Below are 17,348 nucleotides of genomic sequence, written 5' to 3'. Positions count from 1 at the left end.
TTTTTGATCTTTCCTCCTCTAGGTGTTTAATAGAGACCATGCTAAAAACTCCTTCACAGAGTTATAAATCTACCAATAAATGCTAAGGTATTAGATTGTTTCAAACATTCATATTCCAGCTTCATGCTCTTAGTGGCTCTGTGCATCTAAAGACATTCAGCTGAAATTTATTTTTTTTGACAGGCAGAGTGGACAGTGAGAGAGAGAGAGACAGAGAGAAAGGTCTTCCTTTGCCGTTGGTTCACCCTCCAATGGCTGCCGCGGCGGGCGCATCGCACTGATCCGAAGGCAGGAGCCAGGTGCTTCTTCTGGTCTCCCATAGGGTGCAGGGCCCAAGCACTTGGGCCATCCTCCACTGCACTCCCGGGCCACAGCAGAGAGCTGGACTGGAAGAGGAGCAACCGGGACAGAATCCGGCGCCCCGAAAGGGACTAGAACCTGGGGTGCAGGCGCCACAGGTGGAGGATTAGCTTATTGAGCCGCAGTGCTGGCCTGAAATTTATTTCAATCATACAAGAGTACTTCCAAAAGTTTGTGGGAAAATGGAATTAAAAGTTTATTTTGGAGCAAAAAAATTGAAAACCATGCAGGTTTTTTATAATACGCATTTTCAATAAACTTTTGGAAGACCCTCTGTATGCATGGACTTAAAAATTTTTGGCACCAACCCAAATGCCCATCAACAGTAGACTGAATAAAGAAATTATGGGACATGTACTCTATAGAATACTATAAAGCAGTCAAAAACAACGAAATCCGGTCATTTGCAACAAGATGGAGGAAACTGGAAAACATTATGCTGAGTGAATTAAACCAGTCCCAAAGGGACAAATATCTTTTTTTTTTTTTTGACAGGCAGAGTGGACAGAGAGAGAGAGAGAGAGAGAGAGAGAGAGAAAGGTCTTCCTTTTGCCATTGGTTCAGCCTCCAATGGCCGCCGCAGCCGGTGTGCTGCAGCCGGCGCACCACGCTGATCCGATGGCAGGAGCCAGGTACTTATCCTGGTCTCCCATGGGGTGCAGGGCCCAAGCACTTGGGCCATCCTCCACTGCACTCCCGGGCCACAGCAGAGAGCTGGCCTGGAAGAGGGGCAACTGGGACAGAATCTGGTGCCCCGACCGGGACTAGAACCCGGTGTGCTGGCGCCGCAAGGTGGAGGATTAGCCTAGTGATCCGTGGCGCCGGCCGAGACAAATATCTTATGTTCTCCCTGATTGGTGACAACTAACTGAGCACCAAAGGGGAAATCTGTTGAAGTGAAATGGACACTATGAGAAACAGTGACTTGATCAGCTCTTGTCCTGACTGTTGATGTACAATGTAATACTTTATCCATTTTAGTATTTTCTCTGTTTTGTTCTAGTACCATTGGTTGAACTCTGTGATTAACACACAATTATTCTTAGGTGTTTAAATTTTAACTGAAAAGTGATCCCTGTTAAACATAGTGGGAATAAGAGAGGGAGATGTACAGTTTGGGACATGCTCAATTGGACTTGCCCCAAATGGTGGAGTTAGAATCATGCCAGGGGATCCCAATACAATCCCATCAAGGTGGCATGTACCAATGCCATCTCACTAGTCCAAGTGATCAATTTCAGTTCACAATTGATCACAATGATAGGTCTAAGAGTCAAAGGGATCACACAAACAAGTCTAGTGTCTGCTAATACTAGCTGATAGAATCAAAAAGGGAGAGAACAATCCATCATGGGAAGCGGGATACACAGTAAACTTATAGAATGGCAGATGTCCTAAACAGCACTCTGGCCTCAGAATCAGCCCTTAAGGCATTCGGATATGGCTGAAGAGCCCATGAGAGTATTTTAGGAATGGAAAGCCAAGACACTCTGGAAAAAAAAAAAAAAAAAGGAAGACCTAAATGAAAGATCTTTGCGAGTGAGATCCCAGTGGAAAGAACGGGGCCATCAAAGAAGGAGGTACCTTTCTCTGAAGGGAGGACAGAACTTGCACTTTGACTATGACCCTGTCGGAATAAGATCGAAGTCAGCGAACTCAAAAAGCTTCCATAGCCTTGGCAGCTCATGACTAGAGCCTAGGGAGATTTCTGACGCCATAAACAAGAGTGTCAAATTGTTAAGTCAACAACAGGAGTCACTGTGTACTTACTTCTTATGTGGGATCTGTCTTTAGTGTGTTGTCCAATGTGAAGTAATGCTATAACTAGTACTGAAACAGTATTTTACACTTTGTGTTTCTGTGTGGGTGCAGGCTGATGAAATCTTTACTTAATATATACTAAATCAATCTTCTGTATATAAAGATAATTGAAAATGAATCTTGATGTGAATGGAATGGGAGAGGGAGCGGGAGATGGGAGGGGTGTGAGTGGGAGGGAAATTATGGGGGGGGAAGCCATTGTAATTCATTAACTGTACTTTAAAAATTTATATTTACTAAATAATAAAAAAATAAAATACAGAATTTTTAAATAAAAAAAAAATAAAAATTTTGGCACCAACATAAACATCTTTTAATTCTACAAACTTTGAAGTCCCTTTGTGTAACACTTTTCGGAAAAGGCGCTATTTGTCTGCAGGTTGCAACCCGCACACATTTTTTATTTCTCTCGTGTGTCCTCTGCTTTTGCTTTAATGGCCAGCAATTACATTTTCCAATTATAGGTATATATGAATCCACTCAGTAATAATCTCTTACATGTTAACTATTTCCCCTTTAAATAGTCCTGCTTTTGCCCAATGCCTCCAAATGTCACAAATCACCTCAGTGGTAGACATCACAGAGCTGCATTGTGTAGAAAGGGCTGCAAGGATGAGATCCTCGTTAGCTTATCTGGAAACTTTTGAGTATTATTCCATCCAAAAAAGCAAAAGGATGTCCTTTGATACATTATCAAAAGCAGCTCAGAAAGTACTACACTTAGGAATAAATGCTATTAGCAAACATATATGATGCCAAATTCTTGAAGGGCTATTGCAGGAAGAAAGGCTATTCCATTCTATTCCAGAGGGCAGGGCTCAGGCCATTCGGTGGGAACTCAAGAAAGGTAGACCAGTTAGACACCAGGATGACTATGTTTTGATGTCATGGAACCCCTGGACCAATGAGGTTCTCCACAGTTGAAGAACAGGGATAACAGGATAGCAGCGAGCCCATGAGGTCAGAGTGAGCATTAAAGGCAACAATGTCTGAGGAAGAACTTTGTGAAGCATTCAGAAAGACTCAGAGTTTTCAAAGACACACTTCCATCTCTTTAGAATCCTGATTTTTAAAAAAGTGGCTAATTTTAGTTTACTGCTGTAATTGGTTAGCTTCCTTGAGGATGCACACACATAAACAACCTAATTTCTAACTGGCAACATTTGAAAAAAATCTGAAACTCTTCCCTAATGAAACATCAAGTAGGGTTTACTTTAATATTTTACCTGCCCTTAAAACCCACCGTAGTAGCATGCACTCTGAGAAGTTTTGTGTCTGCTCACTGCAGTGAAAGCTATTCTTGTGGATAGCTGTGACTACTAGTTGTGAAGTGGATCCAGGGAAAGAACACAAGATGATACAGCACACATTCCAAACACACACACAGTTAGAGTCCTGAAAATAATGTTAGGTTTTAGTTAATATATTTATTACAGCAGGTCTTTAGGCATTTTTGTCATGAAAAAGTTTTCATGAAATTTCACAAAATCCTTTAAGCTATTAGTATTATCTTTTTCTCTTTTTATGGAGTGACACTTTGTTAATTTATGAAATATTTACAGCGTTTACAAAAATCAAGAGAATGTCTAATAAAATTTTATACTTACAAAATTCATACATTATACTATTATATTTGAGATGTCTTGTTTGGTAGACCAATTAAGCTATGAAATAAAATAATTTACAAAGATATATTTAATCTCTCTTAATTCATTGACATCAAAACCATATTAGCTATAAATAGTCCTTTACAAATCATTGTAAAACACATTAATTGTTTTAACTCTAGCCTTAGCTTTTACAAATATATTTACTAAAAGGAATTAGTTCCAATATCAAATAGAACTGTGCATTTAAAATTTCCCTTAATACTACAAAACAAAACAAACCTGAAAAAAGCAAACTGCCCAGTACTTCAAGTAAAGATTTGTAGAACCAGTTTTTCTGCACACTTGGGAGGAAGGGGGGAACCCAACACCACTTAAACTGGAATTCATCAACACTGCTTTCGAGAATACGCTCAACAAATATATATCTGGGGCATTTATTTCAAAGAATGACACTCCAGCAGTAGCTCATGGATCCAAGACGGTAGCCCTTGGGAGAGCGGCTGCACTGCCCAGAGCAGCACTGCTGGAGACGCCCGCTGCACGGCCACACGGACCTGACATCCTTTAGCAGTCCCACACACGGGCTCTGCCGCAACCAGAAGATGATTCCAAATTTTAGGCAAGCTCGTGAAAGAATTTAGAGAAACAGAACTGGCAAAATTAAAAGACAAAATCAAACCGCATTTAACTGGGTCTCATCCAGTTTCTAATATAAAAATAGGCTTCTCTTGAAAATTACGGGAAAAGATTTATACCCCCAAATTTCAAAGTAATCAACAACTGATCTACATGGCTATTTCTCTGTAAGTCACCACTTCTGATGGTAGAATACTTGGCAATTATTTAAACATCTCACTTTTGGATAATGCTGAGGAGGCTGGGCTCAATTTGGTTTTGGCAGTAATCGCATCCCTCACACTTGCATTGGGTTGCAGATCATCTAAAGCAACTATTGTAAGTGGCCTGAGGAAAACTCCTTTCACAAATAGATTTTCCCCCTTTAATTTAAAATAACGGTGTTGCAATGAAGCCCACAAAATACATATTGCACACACAGTATTTCCATAGAAGTCAGCTGAATTTAAATTTTATCTTTTGAAAACTGTCAGGATTTTCTACAAGCTCATCTTGGCTCCTTTCTTCTGATTGCTGTGTGGACACTGTGGTTTTCTTGTAATATGTATTCTAGAAGGCACATGTTCAGGAGTTTAAGATTATGTTAGTTCAAGTTCTACACAGAGGCAAATATTTTAATCTACTTTGTACAGATGCCCAAATTCAAAGTCCTTTATTGAGGGCTGCAACGCAGCACAAGGGTTCTCTGTCAGAAGTGAGTCTGCACATGAGGCATCATTTGGGAAGGGCTGGAAGGTGAGGTGGAGGCACTGGAAACCTTTGAAGAGTTGGCGAGTTGCAATTCCTCGAGCCGCTTGATGTAGTCATCGCGCAAGGCCAGGAGCTCCATGTAACGCTGCTCCACTGCATTGGGCTGCTGGAGAGAATCAGATAGGAGTCACACTTTAGGCAGCCCACAGCCCTAGGAACTCACCTTTTTGCACATCTGCTCTGGCCCCTGCTTGCTGAGTGAGCTGTTTCATTAAGGTTTCACATATAGACGCACTTTTCTGAAATCCTGCACCACTGATTTGTACCAAAAAGTACCCCAAGTACTAAAACACCCAGCTATTTGCCACCGGGAAACAAAGCATGTGCACATTTCTTAATACGTGCATCGCTGAGATTTAAGAAATAATTTTGATTCCTTTATTTGAAAGGGGATACTGATCTCCTAGCTGCTGGTTCACCCCCGAATGCCTGCAATAGCTGGGCGGGGCTCATCCCTCCCAGAATGCCCACGTTTGACTCGTGTCTCCACTCCAAATTCAAGCTTCCTCATCACGAGCATCCAGGGAGGCAGCAGGGCTGGCTCAAGTGGTCGGGACCCTGCTCCCCGGGTGGGAGACCTGGAATGAGCTTCTGGCTGCCAGCTCTGACAAGTTCAATGAGTGTTTAAAAGTGTGTGCACTTTAATATAATCACACCCAGGTCAAGATAGACAAGAGAACAGCCACCTGAAAGTTGATGCTTTGAAGTAAGCAGGGACAGGCTTTCGGGAAAGCTTGAGCAATATGTAACAACCGCAGGAAAAAGGCCAAAAGTCTACAGAAGGCCCTTCCTGTTGCACAGGTGGTGGCTTCCAGGCCCATCCCCCTTCCAGTGCATCAAGCTATCTGTAAGGCTGCAAGCACCAGTAAGGGAGCTGTGAAGGACACGCATCGGTCAAGAGACAAGATCCAGACTGCAATGCTGAGCGTGGTCTCTACGAGAAGCAGCTACCTCCAGGACCGGCATCCCAAAGGAGGGCACCGCTCCCTGGGATCTAACAAAGTAACACAAACGCAGATGGCTTAAAAACAACAAAAATTTACTTAACAACAACAACAACAACAACAAATTCACAGTTCTGTGCAGAAGCCCCGTATTGTGGTATCAGCAGGGCCATGGACCCTCTGGAAGGTTCTTCCAGCTTCTAGAGACCCCGGCCATTCCTTGGCTTGTGGTTGCATCACTCCAGTCTCCTGCCTTCACATGGCCTCCTCCCCACCATGTGCCTTTGTCTCAATCTCCCCTTCCTTTCCATGGAGACTCCTGTACAGGATTTAGAGCCCACACTAAATTGAGAATGATCTCATCTTGAGATCCCCAACTTAATTGCAACTGCAAAGACTCTGTTTTCCAAATAAGGTCAAATTCACAGGTTCTGAGTGAGTATGTCCTTTGCAGAGCCGATAGCACCATTCGATCCACTCAGGTTTCCCAAAGGTGAATCCGCTGAGGCCAGGCACAAATGCAGCAGAGATTAAATGGGATCCTGTTTCTGCTGGGATTGTTGACTTCGTTATTACTCTGGTTACACAAAGATTTCCTAATCCTATTCTTCCCCATATCACCGCTGTTTTAAACATATGAGGACTACAAAGATATATACATGGTGCGCGAGCAGGAATGCTTGCCAGAGTGCCTCACGCCCAGTAAGCTGCTGCTCACTAACACCCTTTGCCCCATTATCTTCAGTATGTAGCCAACTCAGGGCCAGACGCTGTCCTAGGAGCTCCGTGAACAAGAAAGTCCAGCTAACTCCTGTTCATGGCATTTATGTTGCAGTAGGGGGAGACAGACAAACAACATAAGCCCGTCAGTTGGAATGCTGGCGGGTGATGGACACTGCAGGGTAGAGAGCAGGGCAGGGGTGGGAGCAGGCTGCACTAAACAGGTGACTTTTAGGGAAAGGCTTAGGGGAGATAAAGGAGGGAGCCAAGTGGATATTTGAGTGTCTGAGGAAGCGCCGAGGATGCCGGCGCTGTGGCTGAAGCAGAGTACGTGAGAAGTTGTTGTTGATGGGGAGGTAAGCGTGGGGTCACATAAGCCTCAGAAGCCATTGTGAGGACTTGGGCCTTGTCTTTGGGTGGCGTGAACAGCTACTTGGGGATTTTTTTAAAGACTTATTTTATTGGGGCCGGCACAGTGGGTTAAAGCCCTGGCCTGCAGTGCCGGCATCCAGATGGGCACTTGTTCTAGTTCCGGTGGCCTCTCTTCAATTTCAGCTCTCTGCTGTGGCCTGGGGAAGCAGTAGAACACGGCCCAAGTCCTTGGAACCCTGCACCCGTGTGGGAGACCCGGAAGAAGCTCCTGGCTCTGGCTGTTGCGGCCAGCTGGGGAGTGAACCAGTGGATAGAAGCCCTCTCTCTCTCTCTCTGCTTCTCCTTCTCTCTCTGTGTAACTCTGCCTTTCAAATAAGTAAACAAATCTTTTATTTATTTTATTTTTTATTTATTTGAAAGGCAGAGTTGCAGAGAAAAAGTGAGGAAGGAAAGGGGGGAGAGGGAGAGGGGAGGGGGAGAGAGAGGGAGAGGGAGAGAGAGAGAGATCTTCCATCCACTGATTCACTCCCCAAATGGCTGCAATCCTGGGGCTGGGGCTGGGCCAGGACAAGGCCAGGAGCCTAGAACTCCAGCTGGGTCTCCCACAGAGGTGGTAAGAGCCCCAAGCACCTGCGTCATCTTCTGCTGCTTTTCCAGGTGCGTTAGCAAGGAGTGGGGTGGGAAGTGAAGTAGCCGGGACTTAAACCAGTGCTGCTATGGGATGCTGGTGTCACGGTAACCTAAGTCTCCACACAACAACACTGGCATCTACCTGGGCAGTTCCGAGTAGGGGAATGGTGTGACTTTTTGTCTTTTTTACAAGGACCACTTTGAATGCCATTTTAAGGACTCCAAAGAAGCAAGCAAAGTATCAGAGGGCTTAGCTAGCAGGCTATTGTCATCCATGGGACAGGGTGAGGGACTTGCTGAGAAGTGTCAGACTGTGTATGTTTGTGCAGGCAGAAACCAACATTCTCACCTGCCAGAATGGCTATGGGGTGTGAGAGAGAAAGGAGTCCAGGAGGATGTTAATGTTTCCGGCTAGAGGGATTGTGACAGAGTCACTGTGAACTATGGCAGAATAAGCTTTTGGGGGTTATGTTAGGCGATCTGATTGGACATGTGGGCCCATCAACATTTACTGACCAGTTCCTTCTTTTCGTTATGCCTCACGGTGCTGCCTTCTCACCCTCTTAAGTCTCCACATCTATGTGGCTCTGTTTCTGAGCTCTACTCTCTTTTTTAAGATTTATTTATTAAGTTGAAAGGCAGAGTTACAGAGAGGCAAAGGCAGAGGGGGGTGGTGGGGAAGAGTTTTCCATCTGGTGGTTCATTCCTCAGATGGCTGCAAAGGCCAGAGCTGTGCTGATCTGAAGCCAGGAGCCAGGAACTTCTTCCAGGTCTCCCACACAGGTACAGCGGCCCAAAGACTTGGGCCATCTTCTACTGCTTTCTCAGGCCATAGCAGAGAGCTGGATCAGATGTGGAGCAGCCAGGACTTGAACCGGCGCCCATATGGGATGCTGGCACTACAGGCGGTGGCTTTACCTGCTACATGACTGCGCCAGCCCCTCTATTCTGTTTTGAGGAAGTCTTCATCTACAGTGGTGCAAGCTGTTCCTCAACATTCTCCTCCAAACTTGCCTTGGATATTTTTAAAAAAACTTTTTCATATGAATAGTCAAATTTGTAATGAGAATTTAGCATCAGTTTGAAATCAGAATCAGCATGTAAAATTAAAGAAGGAAAATAAATCAGAGATGACACAATCATTTTCACAGAGGGCATAATTGTAGATAGAAAACAAGGGGGGCATTTAATATAGCAGTTAAGGTACTACTTGGGGTGTCTTCTGCATCCCATATTGGCATGTTTGGTTTGAGTCCTGCCTACTTTGCTTCGAATCCAGCTTTCTGTTAATTCATACTCTGGGGGGCGCAGGTGATGGCTCAACTGCTTGGGCCCCTACCTCTCATGTGGGAGGCTCAAATTGAGTTCCTAGTTCCTGGATTCAGCTTGGCTCAGCCCCGGCTCTTGTGAGCACTTGGGGAGTGAATCAGTGGCTAGAACAGGTCTGTTTCTCAAATATAATGACAATAAATTAAAATTTATAAAAAAGAAAACTCAAGAGAGTAAACAGAAAACTATTAGAAATAAGAAGCTAATTCAGCAAAGTAATAGGTACAAAATACATAGAAGTCATTAGCTTACAGTCTGACATAAACCACAAGCAGTATATTCTAGAAGAGTCCACGTGTGATAAAATGCAAAGATGAAATAACAAGAAACAAAATTTAAAGTCAATGATTTTAAATATTATACCTTGACTTCTCACTGGGGAAATGAATTCAGAAGTAAAGTGTGTGTCAACTCAGCACAGAACAGAAGGCAGGCAATCAGCTAGCTATAAAAGTTCTTTAGCTGTCAAATGATGTTCATATTTATATGCCATTTAAGTTTTCTACTAGAAATGACTTAAATAGCACACAAGTCAGTCTGCTAATATTTGACTGTCCTCACTCTCATCCTTTCGTCACTGCTGTACAAAATCTGAATATGTTCAATGTAACCCTAATTACCAGCTTCAAAGAAAGTGGTTTCCAGAGTATAGGATGGGGCTCACTGGCAGCTGAGGTTCCTCCTCAGGTTTATCAGGGGTCTAATTTATACTTTTGCTTTTGGCAGAATAATTTCCTTATACTAAGTAAAAACACCAAATGTGCTTAATAATAGATTGTCAAATGTCAGTACTGGTCCTTCCACAAACTGCTGAGTGTTTATGTCATAGCAATGGTTGGTGACTTTTGCATTTAAATGCACATCAGCCCTGCCTTCTGCAAGGTTAACAGCTTACTGCAGTCGGGGCTGCCTATTCTTTGGCATATTTCAACACTGAGAGTATACCACAGGGTTGAGAATACTGTAGGTGCCCAGTAATTGTATACCTTCTGAGCCACACTACAGAGTAATAATTTAACTTGTAAGTACTTAAATGCATTCTTTTAGGTGTATCTTACATAATTTTAGAAGTCCTACATGATTTGATTTAATTCGCACTTCTATTATCACATTTACCCTTGTGTATTATAATTACTATGTTTCTGGTCACCCCTGCCACCCTGGGGGTTTCTTGTGGGCAAGAGATCACCCCTTCCTAATATGTGTCCTGCCAGTGCCTGAGGCATGGGCACATTCAACAGTTTGCAGATGAAAATATAAAGTCTCCCAGGGTACCAAGATGTGTGCAGACGGTTGGGCACCTAGCCTAGCTGTTAAGAAAACTGCAGCCCGTATCAGAGCACCTGGGTTTGACACCCACCTCCAGCTTTCTCCCATTGTGGGCTCTGGGGGCAGTGGTGATGGCTCAAGTATTTGGGTCCCTGCCACCCATGTGGGAGACCTGGACTGAGCTCTGGGCTCCTGGCTTTGGCCAGGCCAGCCCTGGCTATTGTGGGCATTTGTGGAGTGGATCAGCAGATGGGATTTTTTTTCTCTCAAGTAAAAATCAGAAAAATCTATATAGAGAAGAAAAACTCTTTTCTTGAGTAAATGCCAATGGGTCATAATATAGACCAATTACTTTGTCAAAAAATTAACCTCTACCAGAGAATGAACATTCCTATTTGGCCCAGGTCTACTTTCCTAAGCTCTATATGAGAGTAATGAGAATAAATATATAAAATTCTTCGAACGATGTTCTTTGTGACATAATTATCACTATTACCTTTATATATTCAGCAATGAATTGCTCTAAATTTCTTGAATTTTAAGAATTTCTTTTTTTTTTTTTTTTGACAGGCAGAGTGGACAGTGAGAGAAAGAGACAGAGAGAAAGGTCTTCCTTTGCTATTGGTTCACCCTCCAATGGCTGCCATGCTGTGGCCGGTGCACCGCGCTGATCCGAAGGCAGGAGCCAGGCGCTTCTCCTGGTCTCCCATGGGGTGCAGGGCCCAAGCACCTGGGCCATCCTCCACTGCACTCCCTGGCCACAGCAGAGAGCTGGCCTGGAAGAAGGGCAACAGGGACAGAATCCGGCGCCCAGACCGGGACTAGAACCTGGTGTGCTGGCACCTCAAGGTGGAGGATTAGCCTAGTGAGCCGCGACGCCGGCCAGAATTTTAAGAATTTCTTTTCTTTTTTTTTTTTGGACAGGCAGAGTGGACAGTGAGAGAGAGAGACAGAGAGAAAGGTCTTCCTTTGCCGTTGGTTCACCCTCCAATGGCCGCCGCGGCCGGCACGCTGCGGCCGGCACACCGCGCTGATCTGATGGCAGGAGCCAGGAGCCAGGAGCCAGGTGCTTTTCCTGGTCTCCCATGGGGTGCAGGGCTCAAGCACCTGGGCCATCCTCCACTGCACTCCCGGGCCACAGCAGAGGGCTGGCCTGGAAGAGGGGCAACCGGGACAGAATCCGGCGCCCCGACCGGGACTAGAACCTGGTGTGCCGGCGCCGTAAGGTGGAGGATTAGCCTAGTGAGCCGCGACGCCGGCCAGAATTTTAAGAATTTCTTAAAGTGCAAATTAGTGAGCCACTATAGAATCAGTATATAAGCTGCTAACATTTTCTAATTGCTAATGTTTTTTTAAAAGCCAAGGCAAATATATAAAAGGCTTATTTTACAGAATACGGTGTTCATCTATAAAATACTTTTTAATTATAAAAGGAACAGATTTCCTATAGCAGTGGTTAAAAACCTGGAAAAACTCTCATTTTCTCTTGACTTGATATTCTAAATGCTTGAACTACTGCTAAGTAAATTCTCAGAATTTACTTTCAGAAGAAACTCCAAACTAAACAAGTATTCTCTCAAGCCCTGGAATCTGTCACTTGCCAAAAGCATACAGTTTAGCCACTACCAAATTGCAAAAGCCTTTCATGCAAACAGCAGAGGCCTTGAAATGAGGGTGTCAGCTTGAGACAGGCATTTTCCCAGTGAGAAGAGAGCGTTATAGCTGGCAAGCAGCCAGCTGCCGGAGAGGAACAGGCATCTGAGAGACAGGCCACAGTGACAGGACTCTGCTGTCACTGGCCCATTGCTAGTGAGATGAAAGCTGGTGCTCACACAGGGCTGCACTGTGAAAACAGGTAGGAGACCTTTCAAATTGCAGGAAAATGTGGAAACGTTGACAAAGAGCCATCCATAGGGGGCAGGTGTGTGGCTTACCAGTTAAGATGTCCACATCTCACACTGGAGTACCTACATTCAATATGTGGCTCCGGCTTCTGATTCCAGCTTCCTGCTAATGCAGGTCCTGGGAGGCAGCGACTGATGGCTCAAGTAATGAGGTTCCTAAGACCTACACGAGAGGCTTGGATTGTGATCCTGGCTCCTAGCTTTGGCCTTGGCTCAGCTGTTGTGGCCTTGTGGAGAGTGAACCAGCATATGGAAGCATTGCCTATCTGTGTATATCTTTGCCTCTTGAATAAATATTTTAAAAAGAGCCTTTACACATCCTGAATGCTTCTAATGTTTAGAACAAATTAATAAATGGAGACATTTCTGAGCCTTTACCAACAGGCTGTTTTTCCTTCTGATTTTGGATGCAGCGGGGATGAGAGAACAGAAAGCCTAAATGTGTCTTTAATAAAATGTGGAGTCTTTCACTTCAAAATCATTGTTTCCATTTTTGGCTGAGAAATTGCCAACTCAATTTGCTATCTATTGATGGATCAATTATCTTTTAGAAGCAAAGATCGTCAGTACAAAGCACTCTAATCTTAGCAGAGTAAGCACATACACACCTGAATCAGAGTAGAAGATGTTTCCTTTCCATGACAGAATTAGCTGAGTCTAATCACTGTAAAGAACTTTCTAATGATTTAGATATGGTGTACAACCACTCCAAGTGATTAAAGGAAATTCTTGACTTTGGTAACTCAGAAATTTTTTAAAGCTTTAAATCAACTTCCATTATAGTAAAAACTTTGTAAGTTTCACATTTGCAGAGACATTTAACATCAAAATACATGGTTTAGCAATTAAATTACTCCTTTAAAGTTGTGCGGTTTTCAAAAAAAACAAGTGGTTTTTAGTACGACATTCTCACCCACAGTCTAAAAAAAGGACTAAACAACATAGTCGAAGCCCAGAAGGCAATGCTCAGCTGGCACTGCTCTTTTACTAGTGCTACTTCACTTACTTGTTGCTTGATTCTGGGATTCCATCTAATGTAGTAATTCACCCAGAGTTCCAAGTGACGCATACTGGCAACTGGATATAGAACTCGATTGATTTCTTTAGTATAGAACGGGTTTTTGAACTTTTCTTTATTACTGTTTATCAGCGACCACAAAGAAACAGTTCTTTCTGTAACTTTCTAGAGACAGAGAGAGAGACAGGAAAGCCTTTAGTAAAAGGACACACAAACCATTTTGCAGCTTGTGGCAATTCAGTTCAGTAGCAACTTGAATCACACATTTACATTATCCCCAAAATAGGTCAAAAAGCTTCATGGGCTAGTGAGTGGTTGTAGCCACTTAGTGATATTTAAATAAATAACAGTCTAGCTTGAAAACCACTATTTCTTCCAGTAGATAGAGTGCAGGATGCTGTACCATTAAATGCAATTCACTGACCTAAGATGATTATTCCTGGCTAAGCAAAACATTTAGGAATAGATGGGCAGTATACTATTTCCATGACAATAAAAGTTATCTTAAGATCCCAGTGACTTTAAACATTTTCGCATTTGTTAAAACTATCTTAACCTGTGTCTACTTGACTATAAGCATCTGGACATAAAGTTATTTTAAACAACCATCCAGATGTTTAAAGTTTTCATGTATTTGAAAACATCTGGATAACTGACTATACCTAATCCTTACTTTTCAGCCTGGCATGAAAATTCTTACTTTTTTATTGCTTTCTATTAGAGCTTTTTTTTTTTTAATCTAATTTTGACCATAAAGTAGCAACAAAATCAAAAGTAGGGAAATAAAAATATGATAATTAAAATGATCAAAGATGGAATTTGGAACTGTTTTTAGTAACAACTTCAATAAGAAAGAGCAATAAGCTAAAAGTGGAGGCCAACATGAACATCTGAAAATAAATGACTGAAGAAAGTCCTTCAGCGTCTGTATTTCACTAATGTGAATGATATTAATGACAGCACAGTTTTGCCTGCCTTTGAATCCATCTAAAACTGCATTTGTATGTTTCTGATGCCAAAATCTACATTATCTTCTGTTTATTTGCATGTTACTTTGTTTTCATTTGTATACATGCACATAGTTTTAAAAGCCAAATAGTTTCATAAGGTTTGTTACCCAAAAAAAGTAGGCTCTTGCCACTCTCCTCAGAAGCAACTGTGTGTTTTTCCCCTTGTTTTATTGAGGCACGACTGACAAAAGCTGTATACAGCCACAGTATACAACATGTTTTGATACAGGTACACATTGTGAAATAACCCACACAATAAAGCTAACTAATATGTCCATTACCACATATAGTAACCATTTTTTTTTTGAGTGTGTGGTAAGAACACTTGAGATCTATTCTCTTAACAAATTTCAAGTATACAAGCAGTATTATTAACTATCGTCACCATGCTGTACACAAGGCCTCCAGAGCCTTTGACTACTACCTCCCATCCCCTGCCCCCAGCCTCTGGGAGCTACCCCTCTACACTCTGCTACTGCGGGTTCAACTTTTTAGATTCCATACATAAGTGAGATTGTATAGTACACGTCTTTCCGTGCCTGGGTTATTTCATCTAGCATAATGTCCTCTAGGTTATTCATGTTGCTGCAGCTGGCAGGATTTCTATCTTTTCTTAAAGGCCAAATAGTATTCCACTGTGTACATATACCACATTTTCCTTACCCATGTTATGTATCCACTTAACAGTGGACAGTTAGGTTGGTTAAATGTCTTGACTACTGTGAATAGTAATACAACAAACATGGGCTCATATATGTCACCTGGACATCTATCCAGAAGTAGGACTGCTGGAAAATACGGTAGTTCTAGATTCACTTTTTGAGGAAACTCCAAATTATTTTCCATAATGGATGTAACAATTTATGTTTGACTTTTTTACTAATTCATTTGACACTTTCCTCTGTCCCCCTAAATAACACACATTTATTGCTACCTCTTTACCTATCCATCCAGTTGTTGGCAGTGTCTACCAGACTAGTATTTCTATCACCTCAAAAGCAAATCTCATCTCCATTAGACTGTCACTCTCCATTCTCCCTTGCCTCCATCCCCTGAACAACTAATCTTTCTGTCTCTCTGCATTTGCCTATTCTGGATATTTCATATGAATGGAATCATAACATGAGCCTTTTGTGTCTGGCTTGAAAGTTAAATTAGAATGATTTGAAGGTTCATCCACGTTGTAACATGTTATCAGTGCTTTGTTTCCTTTTGTGGCTAATATTCCACTGTATGGATAGACCACATTTTGTTTATTCTTCCATCTGCTGGTGGACATTTGGATTGTTTACATCTTTTACCTATAGTAACTAATGCTACTGTGAACATTCTTATACAAGTTTTTCTTTCAACTCCTATTTTCAGTTCTTTTGGAGATACATATAATATATACATATATATGTGTGTATCTCTCGCTCTGTGTGTGTGTGTGTGTATATATATATATATATATGTGAAATTTCTGGGTCATTCAATAATTCTGTATTCAGCTTTGTGAGGAACCACCAAACTGTGTTCCATATCATCTGTACCATTTTACATCCCCATTAACAAAGTGTGAGAGCTTTTTTATCTCCCAAGCCTCATCAACAGCTTGATCAAGAGCTTGTTCATGCTCTCCGCTGATGATAAGGTGCTGGTTCTAGAACACTAGGAGCTGGGGACATATCTCCAGAGAGGGATGCAAAGGATCTGGGTACCTAAACAAACCTGTCAGTTATCTTCCCGCTTTGTCCCACGTATCCACTTAGGAGAGCTCATCCCTGAGCCATCTGGGGTGCCCGCAATGCCAATGGGCTGGTTCTTGGCTTCCCCACTGCTGGTTTGAGATTCAATTTTCTTAAGCAAAGGTATCTTCTGCTTGTCCAGCTTTGAAATGTCGGTTGCTGTGTATTCTTCCTCATTCTTCCTGCTCTCACCCACTTATGCCCTTTAGAACAATCCCTACTGCTGGCTCTATTTTTTAAAAAATATATTTAAGGTATGCAAATTTCATGTATTTCATATATACAGATTTAGGAACATAGTGATACTTTCCACCCTATCCTCCCTTGCTGACTTTTTATGGACTTTGGGAGGACTTGGGTACCTTTAAAGTCATTCCTACTCCTTGAGGGCAAAGTCAGTAGCTTACAAACTATTGCATTCCTTTTAGACCAGATGTATTTTGGTGAACTTTTACAGGGTTGGGTGGGGGGAGAAACCAATGCTGCATTTTTACCCACCTGTTTTTCTCGAGCAGATTCACAGTTGAGTAAGAAAGTACCGAACCGGCAGCTATACAGATGATCCAAAATTGTAATCAAGAATCGTTCATTGAATTCAAAAGCTGTAGGGAACTAGACAAAAACAAACAGGCAAAGCGTGAAAAGTCAGGACTGAGCTTTCACAGAGCTCAAAAGATGCACTGCAGAAGTGAATAAATGCACCACACTGTAGGGCTCTAGGAAGGATAGCAGGGGTTGCAAACTGCACATGACCTGCAGCTCATTTCTGGATGTTTTACACAGGATGGAGAAGTTTAAATAACCCTTAAAGAAAAGAATAAAGAGAAAAAGGAGGTAGACAGGGCAATGTTCTGCGTTCTCCCAAAGTATACAGGGTATAGAGGGTAGTTCAATTACATAAGGCATTAGGAATTCACAGACTTCCTTACATACCAATGCGAGTGTAGAATGTATGTAAAAGACAAGGTGGTAATTGTGAATTCCATTGATCTTCCATTAGTAGAGACAATATAGTTACACATTTACTTTTGAAAACCTTATTTATGGAAAATTCTAGACATATAAATCATAGGGAGGCATGAACACAGTAAATCCCCATGTTAACCATCACTAGGTTTCAACAATTATTCATGGCTATCCTGGTTTCATCTGTTATCTCTGCCCCGTACAATTTTAGAAGCAAATCCCAGATAATATAGCAAAATATTTGAACACTAAGACAAGTGGCTATTCATTCCACATATTCCT

The 17,348-nt window shown here is 42.3% G+C and overlaps 1 protein-coding gene across 4 annotated transcripts in view; it reads right to left on the bottom strand.

Moving 5' to 3' along the window:
• Positions 1–3,588: 3,588 nt before the first annotated feature.
• Positions 3,589–17,348, bottom strand: part of MTM1 (myotubularin 1) — a 137,459-nt gene continuing 123,699 nt past the window's right edge. For 3 of the 4 annotated variants that reach the window (XM_051833870.2, XM_002721329.5, XM_070067219.1), the window contains 3 exons: positions 16,599–16,712; positions 13,352–13,528; positions 3,589–5,283 (listed from right to left, as the gene is read on the bottom strand). In XM_051833870.2, the coding sequence (XP_051689830.2) occupies positions 5,116–5,283; positions 13,352–13,528; positions 16,599–16,712 (459 nt within the window). In that variant the 3' untranslated portion in view covers positions 3,589–5,115. The remainder of the gene's footprint in view (positions 5,284–13,351; positions 13,529–16,598; positions 16,713–17,348) is intronic. The other variant, XM_008275032.4, reaches the window with a different exon arrangement.

Source organism: Oryctolagus cuniculus, chromosome X (genome assembly GCF_964237555.1).
Source record: "Oryctolagus cuniculus chromosome X, mOryCun1.1, whole genome shotgun sequence".
NCBI lineage: Eukaryota > Metazoa > Chordata > Mammalia > Lagomorpha > Leporidae > Oryctolagus > Oryctolagus cuniculus.
The sequence above is the reverse complement of the archived record's forward strand: the minus strand, read 5'-3'. Positions and strand labels throughout refer to the sequence as shown.